This window comes from Phoenix dactylifera, chromosome 10 (genome assembly GCF_051530095.1).
Source record: "Phoenix dactylifera cultivar Ajwa chromosome 10, Ajwa_hap1_PhDact_Kaust_v1.1, whole genome shotgun sequence".
Classification (NCBI taxonomy): domain Eukaryota; kingdom Viridiplantae; phylum Streptophyta; class Magnoliopsida; order Arecales; family Arecaceae; genus Phoenix; species Phoenix dactylifera.
Genome location: NC_143199.1, coordinates 18358844 through 18370568, shown reverse-complemented (window position 1 = coordinate 18370568; position 11725 = coordinate 18358844). Strand labels below are relative to the sequence as shown.

General features: G+C 37.7%; 1 protein-coding gene across 1 annotated transcript; it reads left to right on the top strand.

Moving 5' to 3' along the window:
• The first annotated feature begins 4750 nt into the window (after positions 1-4750).
• On the top strand, positions 4751-5569 carry LOC148702277 (zinc finger BED domain-containing protein RICESLEEPER 1-like). The gene is made up of 2 exons (XM_088705293.2): positions 4751-5420; positions 5511-5569. The coding sequence occupies exons 1-2, from the start codon at positions 4751-4753 to the stop codon at positions 5567-5569; spliced, it is 729 nt and encodes a 242-aa protein (XP_088561419.2).
• The last annotated feature ends 6156 nt before the right edge of the window (positions 5570-11725 follow it).

Genomic DNA, 11725 nt, shown 5'->3' with positions numbered 1-11725 from the left:
ATTAATAAAATGTTATTTGGCATTGTTCATCATTTCATTGTACATTTTCAAATGAACTCTTATATGATGAAGTCCATAGGACTTGTTTTATGATAAAGGAGGATTTATCTTCAAGTTCTTAAAACTGTTCGCGATCAAATGATATGTTGTTACTAGGACGACAACATTATCGAGATTAGGTCGTTGTGTGACATATACGTTGGTTGTCCTCTTAACCAAGGAGTGTGAAGACACTGATATGTCATATAGGTGAAGTGTAGGAGTACATTTTACTGAACGTGACCAATTCCGGAACGCTCTACTGTCAAGAGATGTTCCGAGTGGATATAGGTATAAGTTTGGCCCTCTGACCTGAGACCGCAACCTGGAACTAGCAAGCAACTTACTATACTTTGGTACTGGACTACCTGAATTTCTAATTCAGTGACGGAAGGTCACTGGGTATAGTCAAGTACTTGTGTAGTCAGTTGTGAGTTAAGATGAAATTGACCCCTCCTGAAAACAGGAGATAATGCCTTGTGTTCAATTTAGCAAAACCTTGGCCAGGGTAATCCTTGTGAGAAGTCACAGGATTTCTAAAGTTGAATCACATCATGGATGCACTTATTACAGAGTTGACAGAACTCTGAAGTCATCCTGGCATTTAGGAGTCATAGGGATAAATTATACGGTAACCATAGTCCAAGGGTTCTTGAATATTGCTTTGCGATCATTCGTCCTATCCGGACGTCGGGTACCATTGCTAGATGGTTATTTCGATTAATACAAAAAGTTGTTCTTATGCTACCGGCTTAGGTTCGAACCTATGGGGTCACACGCATAGAAGTTTCTAGGTTGATCAAATGGCTGATTAATGATTAAGAATCATTCAGGGATAATTTGGTCAATTCGATTGACAAAATTATCCTAAGCAAAAGTTGCATTAAAATAATTATTGAATTATTGGAGGGTTAATTAGTAATTGGATTACTAATAAATTCAATTTGATTGAATTATTGAACTTTAATTAAGCCAAATTGAATTAGATTCAATTTGGGCTAAATTAGGGTTTGACTTAATTCGATCGGGTTCGACCCGAGCCGATTGGGCGTAACCTAATTGATCGGACTTAACCCAATTGGATTGGGATTGACTCTAGTCAATTAAGAGTCATTATTATGAAGAATTAAGTGGAATTAATTGCAATTGGATTGCAATTGGGCTGATTTAATGAGCCAAATCCAAATTGGGTTCGACCCAAATTAATTTGGGTTCATGATTGGGTCAATTTGATTAAACCAAGGTTTGTGCGAATTTTAAAGACCACATATCATCGTAGGTTGAATATGACTTAAGTCATATTCACATATGACTTAAGTCATATTCACACTATGCGGACTTTAAAGTCCACATGACGTCGTAGGATGCATGCTCCCAAATCAATTAATTCTCCTAATGAGATTAGGAATCCTAATGTGATTAGAAAATTAATCAATTAATGAAGTGGACACATGTCATGCATCTATGAGCACAAGGATTGGACACTTGACATTAATCCAAGGGTTGGTTATAGTCCCATACTTCTAATAAGATTAGGAGAAGCCCTAAACCCAATCTATTAAAGGGTAGCAAGAGAGACATTATGAATCAATTCTCTTCTCTTCCTCTCCACGCCAAGGATTTAGTGATTATGATTTTTTTAAGAACTTAGAGTCCTGAAAAATTCAGAAAATGGTCACTTCATTACTTCTCCTCTTCTCCTTCTTCATCTTCTTCCTTTATCTCATAAGGTCAATCAAAGGTTGATTGATTTTAGGAAGAACAAAATCAGCCACAGCAGGGTTCCGCGCAAGCTAGCACTTCCGCGGGATCAGATCAACCCGGAGCTTCGCGTGGATCATCCGTAGAGGCCAGACACGTGTGTGGCTACGAAGCTCGACTTTCAGATCTTCAAATCCAACCTCTTCATCATAAGGTGTGAGATTTATTTTATCTTAGTTAGGTTTAGAACTTAACAAGGATTGCTGATTTTCTAATTCTATGATTAATCATGCTTATAGTTATTTTTACATAAATAGTTTAAACATTTCTGTAATTTATTTTTGAGATATGATCTCCCTTGCATGCTTGGAATTAAAGAGTTTAATTTTATCTTTCCGCTGCATTTTTTTGAAAATTTTTAAAATTACATGCATGCAAAAACTGGCTTTTTCCTTTCACTCACCCCCATCGCGATCTGAGGGCTTTCACCCCCATCGCGATCTGAGGGCTTTCGGATGGTGGATGGTTGGATATCAATATGCTTGTAATGTTTTCTCCTTTCAGAAAAGAATATGCTTGTAATATTAAAAAAATATAGGAACATATATTCCAACAAGTTTCATAGTTGGCTGATTGAAGATTTTTCCTTCAATTTGCATGTATTTAAATTATGGCCTTGGAACAATCAAGTATAATAAAACTGAGGATAAATTGTTTCCAGCATGCCTAGATGGATTATCGAGTTTTATAAGAGTTAAATCTATAAATGTTCGGAATGATAAATGATCTTGTATCCAGCATATGTAGACGGATTTTGCTGCCTCTACATTCTCGATGCACCACAAAAGTGAAAGGAAAGAACTTTCATTCACATATTTGATATCTTTATGCCCGTAGGCTCAGAACTGCAAAGTCATACATCTCACAGAATGATGTAAACTAGTAAATATTTAGAACTGAAAGTTAACAGCATTGACTTGGTACATACATCAGCTAGCGAACAGTGAGAACTAGATGTCTAGATGCTAGCAACATTGACTTCATGCAAACATCATCCCAATATCTGTCCAGGTACTGTCAGATAGATTTACAGTTGAAAATAGTTTTATTTGGGAAACTTCATTCACCAAATCCATTATTTTCACAAGAAGAATGACATAAGATCTTGTTATGTCGGATTTGGTATTCAGTTAGAGAATTTTTGGAACCTTATACCATGTTCTTGCTACTCTTACCAAAACTTTAAATCTATTTGTTGACCCAAATGCCCAAAGGATATTTGAATTTTTCAATGAATGGGTATAATTACCATCTTAACTTGGATAATTTTGTTTTGTTATTGCCCACAACTCTTATTACCATCTATGTTCTTGCAAAAGCAGCTCCAGTTAATTCCCATAAAAATTTGGACGACGTGCTGTCTCCCAATGGATGAACATATCATAAATCCAACAGGGGTGTTTTTTTATCGCGACTCAAAATTTCCTTGCATTGTCATATTCATTATCTTTATTAGTTTTGGTATTCCTATTGCTATTTAGGGTTATTCTAGCTTATTGTTGTGTGCATTAACAGTTTAGTTCTGTGTGCATTAGCAGTTTAGTTCGTTTTCTGAATTTTCGTACATATCTGAGGTTTTAACTGGAACGATTTGAGCTCTTTCTTAAATAGGTTAAATTTAATGATATTTATTTTGTTATGGGTTAAATTTGTGATATTTATTTTTTTATTTGGGCAGATTATTTTTACTAATGTCTCATTCTAAAATGGGTGAAAATGAGATTGTTGAAGATTTAAGGGATGAGGATGATAGAAATGAAGATACTGTTGAAAATGATTGTGACAAGAATTCTAGAAAAAGATCTTGGGTATGGAATCACTTCATTGAGGAAAAAAATTCTGAAGGATCAATAGCTAAGTACAAATATTGTAAAAAAGTTTTAAGTGGGAGCACTAAAGGAGGAACGAGTCATCTAAAATGCCATCTAGAAAATGTTTACAAAAAGTATCAAAAGAATTCGACTAATCAGTTGCTCTTACTACCAAGTTCAAAAGATCCGATAAAGGCTTTCAAATTCAATCAAGAAGAGAGTAGAAAAATTCTTGCAAAATTTATTATATGTGCTGAGCTTCCATTTTGTATTGTTGAGCACACTATTTTTCTGGATTTTATGAGATCTCTTCAGCCATTATTCAAAATTATGGGTCGTAAGACTGTAAAACATGATTGTATGGCTTTATATCAAGAAGAGAGGAAAAAATTGCATGATGTATTCAAGAACCTAAGTTCTCGGGTTAGTTTCACTACTAATATTTGGACATCTAATCAGAAAATTGGTTACATTTCTTTTATAGCACATTATATTGATTTTGATTTTATTCTACATAAGAAGATTATTAGTTTCAAGAAACTCCCATACCCTCACACCAGCTTTGCAATTGAAGATGCTATAAGAAAATATCTTGTTGAATGGGAATTGGATTGTAAAATATGTGCTATTACTTTGGATAATTGCAGCATAAATGATGTTGTAATGAGAAGGCTCCGAGATCACTTTTGTTATTCAATGTTGTTTAGTGGGGAGTACAGTCATATTAGATGTTGTGCACATATATTAAATATTATGGTTCAGGATGGAATGAAAATCATTCATGAAGCTATTGAACGTATAAGAAAAATTGTTAGATATGTCTCTGCATCCCCATCTCGAATGAAAGCATTTAATGAAATTGTACAATATATGAGACTTCCTGCTAGAAAAGGACTCACTTTGGATGTTCCTACAAGGTGGAATTCTACTTATGAAATGTTGCATGATGCACTTGGTTATAAAGATGCTCTTATTAGATATGCAACTGAGCATTCACGTGTATACCTCACCAATGATGAATAAAAAAAGGCTTCTATAATTCTTAAATTTTTAGAAGCCTTTCTTGATGCCACTAAAGTATTTTCTGGTTGTAAGTATTCCATATCCAATTTATACCTAAAAGAAGTTTGAGGAAGTTGATGGATGAAAGTATCGATACTGATGAAACAGTGAAGCAATTAACAAATGAGATGCTAAAGAAGTTTAACAAATATTGGTCTCAGTGCAATAATTTATTGGTAATTGCTTCTATTTTGGATTCCAGATCAAAGTTGATATTTATAGAGTTTTGTTATCAAAAGGCATTTGAGTTGGAGGACTGCAGGAAAAGGACTGATGATATTCGTGCTTGTCTTTTTAAATTGTATAATGAGTATGTAGATGCAACAAGAATGCAGCCCTCTATGAGTTCAAGTGAGCGAACATCTAATTTTGGTGGACAAGGTGATATAAGTTCAGTTTCTTCCAAAAAAAAATTTGGTATGGATTTTGCTCAATTTAGAAGTCAGAGTTATTCAAAATGCCCTAAGAGATCCGAGCTGGATAGTTATTTGGATGATGATGTGCTTCCTGATTTGGAGAATAAGGAGTTTGACATCTTGGCTTGGTGGAAGAGCAATGCAGCAGTCTATCCTATACTATCAAGAATGGCTCGAGATGTTTTAGCTATTCCAGTCTCCACTGTTTCATCTGAGTCGGCATTCAGCACTGGTGGTAGAGTTGTGGATCAGTATCGAAGCTCTTTGAGCCCTTCTACCGTAGAAACCTTAGTTTGTACCCAAGATTGGCTTCATGAACAATATGATGAAGGTACATAAATCTTTTAAATTTATCTAATATTTTTTATTTGCTTATTGTACTTATAATTTAAACATTTATGATTGATTTGTGTGTTAATAGTTGCAAATTGCTCGAGGTCTGTAACGTTGAATGTAGATGACGACACCCTGGATTCCTAGAGTGGGCAATTTGGGAGAACTGAATGACGATACCCTCATTAGATCTAGTTCATACCTAAAGTATCAAGTATCAAGTATGTTTGTTGATGGAGTATTTTCATGTGGATCATGGTTATTTTCATGTGGATCATGGTTATTTGTCGCAAAATTTTATGAGAGTTGTATGTTTTTGAACTGCAGGCCTGAAGCCGACTTTAGGGAGTTTCTCTATTACATGGATATGATGAATATATTATTGTGCAGGGAACAACGACTTCAGGCCGATGATTTTTTTTATCCTCCTGTTTTTGATGGAATCCTTTTGTTTGGTTGTAGTTGTATCGTTGCAGTTGGTTGCAAGGAATGAATTTTTTTCAAGTTGTCTTCAAACCATCAGATGCTCTTTAGAATTGTTGGACTGGTTTGAGCAGATTGGTCGTGCCAAGATAAAGTCAGGAAATTCATTCATTTGACAGGAAGCCTCTGAATTGTGTATTTTGTTAATGATCTGTCTGATTGCCTACTTGGTCCATCTTGTTAGATGTATGCCCTAGAAGTCAATTTGGCTGACACATTGTTAATTACAGGACACAATTTTGTACTTGACTATTTATTATTGAATAAATAAAAGGCATCTTTTTCATTCATATTGTTTATGTGTCTATGAATCGTCCAAGGAATTAATAAGATGATGATGCATATTCTCAAGAGTTGAGAATTTGAGCCATGTATCATTGGTGATTAATTTCTAAATGCTCCTGATCGATGGATCATCACGAGGACGGTGATCGATTCGATGAGATAGTGCACACATTGCTTTCCTTATGGATGGACGAGACTCGAGTCCACAGTGTGGTGACACTGAAGTAATAGTGCAAGTTCTTGTTAAAGAACAAAAGCACTGAGCGTGACCAAGATAAGAAGTTACTTGGATGTCTATCCACTCATCAGTGACTTGCTTGATGTTGCAGTAGTGTGACTGGTCCTTTGACCTGCGATGCTTCGGCTACTCACAGTGAGGTTATTGTAGTTTGACTGCATATATACATGGTCTCTAGACATATGGATCCATGCAGTGTAGATTGGCTACAGTAGGTTCACTGTACGAGTAGGGTATGTACCTATATGGAATCTATCGACCTTGGTAGATAAGGAGAGATCCTATGTAATTTATAAAACTGAGTTCGTAAGACCTCGGCCGGGGCAGTATGCACAGTGGAGAAAGAGTTTTTCACTCTTGAGCTTAAGTCGAATAAATCTTGACATATGACAGACGATGGGGTTTGACGAGTTGTCCATGACCTTCGTCCTGTAGGGATCCACAATAGTAGGACTGTATCATACGATAACTGCATCTAGAGGTTCATCATTCCATTCTGCTGGGTAGCTACTACATGCTGCTAGGTATCACTGGTGGATGGTGAGACTCACAAGGAATATCTTGATGATCGATAAACCCTAATGAGTTGAGTTGGAACTGTTCCAACCCATTGAAAGAAGTTTTCAATGATATTGTGATAGAGATCGCAATATATCTCACTACCAGTCAGAATAGAACCTATGGGGTCACACACACTAGAGGTAATGACCGATCCGATGGTTGAAATGTGATTATGAATCACGAGAAATCGATTCGATTGATAATCAGTTGAAGAAGGAACAATGGAAATTAATTAATTGGACTTAAACATAAATCCTACTTGGAGTAGGATTCTTGCAGTCCTAATTGGATTAGGACTGGAAGTCCTACTTGGAGTAAGACTGGGAGTCCTACTTGGAGTAGGATTCCTACAATCCTAATTGAATTAGAATTTTGAATTCAATTTGGATTCCTACTTAGAATAGGATTCCTAGAAGTCCTAATTGGATTAGAACTTCGGATTCAAATTAGAGTCCTAATTGGATTAGGATTAAAATTAAATAAGTCCTAATTGGATTAGAATTTCTTAGTCCTAATTAATTATTAATCTAATGAATTAAGATGACTCCTAATTAGATTAGGATTGAAGGGTTCAATCGAGTCATAATTCATTTGAGTTCTAATTGGATTAGAACTAGCATTGATTAAACCCGAAATTGGTTCACCCTTGGTCTAAGCCTAATTGGATTAAGGCTTAACCACATTAGGGCTTCCTAATCCTCCTTAGAGGAGGACTAGGTTAACCAAGAAGGAGGGGCGCATGCCCCTCCTCCTTTTCTTGCTTGGTGCGGCACAACAAGAGGGGCTGGCGCCCCTCTTGGAAATTAATCAAGGAGCTCCTACAAAGTAGGAGCTCCACATGTTATTTAAGAGGAGGCATGGGGCTGCATTAGGGCATTGAAGATTTCTTCCTCTCCCTTGTGCCGTGGCCCCTTCATCCTCTTGTTTTCAGCCGCAAGCAAGGAGAAAAGCAAAAAGGACTTGGCGGCCTCCTCCCTCTTCCCTTCCTTCATCCAACGCAGGGGAAAGAAAAGGGCTGCAAGGTGCTTTGATTCTTCTTCAAGTTTCATCCTTCTTCAAGTTTCATCCTTCTTCTTCCTCCTCCCAAGCACAATCAAGGGTTGATTGAAAGGGAGGTGATCAGCTATCAAAACATATATCTGCAAGGGAGCTAGCACCCCGGGGAGATTGGAGCATTTGGATTGGTCCTCTGCTTCGTGTGGATACCCGTAGATGCCGGACGCGTGTGCGGCTTCAAGCGAGCCTTCTTCCAAAACCACGATCATCAGTTTGCGGTGATCATCTGCCCGCACAAGGTGAAGATCTGATCTTCCAAATAGTTTTAAAGTTTTTAATCCTAATCTATCTACGAATGATTTTTGAATAACGTTCATGAGATGAACGTCGATCCCGCACATGCCAATTCCGCTGCCATCTGATTTTTTTTTAATTTTCTGTGGCATGAGCGGGTTCCCAACAGTAGTATCAGAGCCTAGGCTTCGTAGTTTAAGGTTAGGATTAATTATTAAAAGGCATATAAGATCTGAAATTTGAAAGGTTATGCATGCTGAAAATTTTCTGCATGCAGATTTTCAGGGATTGCTGATTTTTGCATGCTGATTTTTATGAGATAAGTTGATGATTCTATTGCATTGTTAATAGGGATTACAAAGTTTAGAATCATGTCTAGCATGTCAGCAACCCATGTCATAACATAATCAATTAGATTTCAGATCTGAAAATTATAATTGCTGCATGTGGTGATGATCATAGGATTCAAACCTTTTTGGTATCAAATGTAAAGACCTGCGATGTGATCTGTAATGTCATGTAATTTTTCAGATGCTTGCATGCATCTTATTTGATGTTTTGAGAGGCTTGAGTGCCTCCTAAAAGGGATGTAATTTATTATATATCTGGTTGTATTTCTGTGATGTAATGTACGTCAACGATCAGTCGAAGATAGTATATGAGATGAATGGCGATCTGAGCGATTGATGGCGATTGGATCAAGAGTTGATCAGGGATCGAATCAAGGAGGCTCGGGACCAATTCAAGAGTTGAAGACCAGTTGATCGATTGACGTGCATGTGCTTGTAATATGACCTAATTAGAATCCATGATCATCACCTTTTAAATTCAGCTTTTATTTATTGCTGCAATTATAACTGCCTGCGATGTGCGGTTTGCATGTGATGTGAATGTGAGCGGGGTAGATAGATTTACATATGATGCAATCTAGTAGACCAATCTCAATGAGACCTAAACTAAAACCTCGTCAATCAAGTCGAGAGTGAACCAACATGAGCGAGTCATATTAGATTAATTGATCTAATTGGTGTCTAAAAAAGCATGAAAGGTGGTTACTTAATTAGGATCTTACTCTCTGAGTAAGGGGAGCCTCCCACCTGCTTACCTGGCTAATTGTTCGATTACCTCTTATGAAGAGCTCAAGTTGCAAACACTAAGACATGATTAACCAATATTAAGTCCATAGGTCTTCCACCGTAGTAGAGCTGCTAAGGTCTTTCTGGTGTTGACTTGTCTCGGCTGAACACAGTGGGCAAGTTGCATCGGAGGGCTGGACCTCTCTATAGACATGAGATGTTGTAGGGATAAAGGTGGGGTTGGGCACCAATAACTGTTAGGTGAGGACCCAATGACAACTTTATTCCTACGGTTATACGGTGGGTCTGACTTAACTAAGGAATGAGACCAATAACTGTTATGTGAGGTCTTCATGACTTAAAGACCAAGTAGCACTGCAACATGCTTGAGAAGCATTGTACAAGAGTTGTACACTCATCCATTTATGTGTCACCAATAACTGTTAGGTGAGGTGGCATGTAAATTGGTGGGACCGTAGCACCCACTAGAAACCCTAGTCGTGTAGGATTTTTGTTTTCCTACCAGGAGAGTGTGAGGAATTTGAGAAAAATAGTGGGAGGTACATTTGTTCTAAAAGATCTTAGAACAAATTAGGATCAAGTACAAAAATCTAAGTAGAATCTTTACTCTCTGCAGATCACAATGTCAGCCTCAAATCCTTTGACCCGTATTCTTGAAACCAACCGACTGACCGGTACCAATTACAGAGACTGGCTTAGAAATCTCAAAATTGTTCTGAGTTGCGAGAAAATAGGCTAATGACAAAGGAAAATATTTCCACTGCAATGTCGATGGCCACTGGAAGAGGAACTGTCCTTCATACCTCGAGAGCCTGAAGAACAAGAAGGCAGACACACCTTCAGAAGGTATGTTTGACTTGCTCGTAATTGAAACTAACCTTACGGTTTCCTCTACTTCGAGTTGGGTTATAGATTCTAGTTCTAGTGCTCACTTGTGTACTACTATTGTTGCCCAAGGTGACAAGCCAAGAGGGGGGGTGAATTGGTTTCTTTTAATTTTAACTATCTTACTTGTGTTAAATGATGAGTTAGTGAACTTAAACAAATCACAATACAAACAACAAAAAGTATAGTGGTTCGGTGCTCTCCTTAGCACCTACATCCACTCCCCAAGCGACCCCTTGGGAATTCACTATAATCCCGCGGATTACAGTTGGATTGTTTTTCGGGCTCACAATCCAAAAATCTTTACACTTTGGTTTTCCGGGTTCACCAAAAACCTATGTTGGTTTTACGGGCTCACCAACGAACCTATACAATTGGTTTTACGGGTTCACCAACAACCTACGTTGGTTTTACGGGCTTACCAACAACCTATGTTGGTTTTACGGGCTCACCAACGAACCTTTACAATTGGTTTTCCGGGTTCACCAATCAACCTATTCCGTTGGTTTTGCGGGCAAACCAACCAACCTTTACAAGTAGTTTAATAAACAAAGGAAGAAGATTTAAACTCCTAGATGAGCAAATATAACAATATAATCTACAAAGAAGAGTTTAGAGAATATTTATCGCTTGATGTGACTTCTCTCTTCTTTGTCAATGATGCTTCACTCTTCAAGGGTGGATGGAGCTTTTGATGACTCTTTGAATCTGCTCAACCACTTTCTTTTGATTCTTGAATGAAGCACTTGGATGAAGCTTGCCTTGCTAGGGTTCTCTCTTGAATGCACTTGATGTATTTTCCAAAGCTTACTTCCTCTAATGAATACTCCCTCTTAAATACTTCTCCAACCTCCAAATAGTCCTTCCTGACCGTTGGATTGAAGAAACTAGCCGTTTATAGCCGTTGGGAGTCCAAAAAGCATTTCTGCACAACTAGCCGTTATGCTTCTGCCCGTGCTTGGGTCGACTCACACAGGGTTTGGGTCGACTCAAGCTTGGGTCGACTCAACCTTTTTCTTGGGTCGACCCAACCCTTGGGTCAGCTCAGAAAATTCAGAACCTTGAATTTCAGCCTTTCTTCACTTGGGTCGACTCAACCTTTCTTTGGGTCGACTCAAGCTTGGGTCGACTCAACTTCATCTTGGGTCGACCCTCTCAGTAAATTCAGAGAACCATTTTCTGAGTTGTTTGAGGATCTTGATGTTTGGGTCGACTCATGCTTTCCTTGGGTCGACCCAACTCACTGTTCATCTGTGCCATTTTTGCAGAAGTGTGCCAAATGATTTCTTGATGTGCCGGGGTCGACCCAATCATCCTTTGGGTCGACTCAATCCACACTTTGCTGCATCTCAAGGTTAGATTCATTCAAATAAACAATGAAATATATCTATATCAATTTATACAAATATACTGAGAGTAACAGACTTATAAATGAAGTATCGTTTTAACTTATAACATACTCTT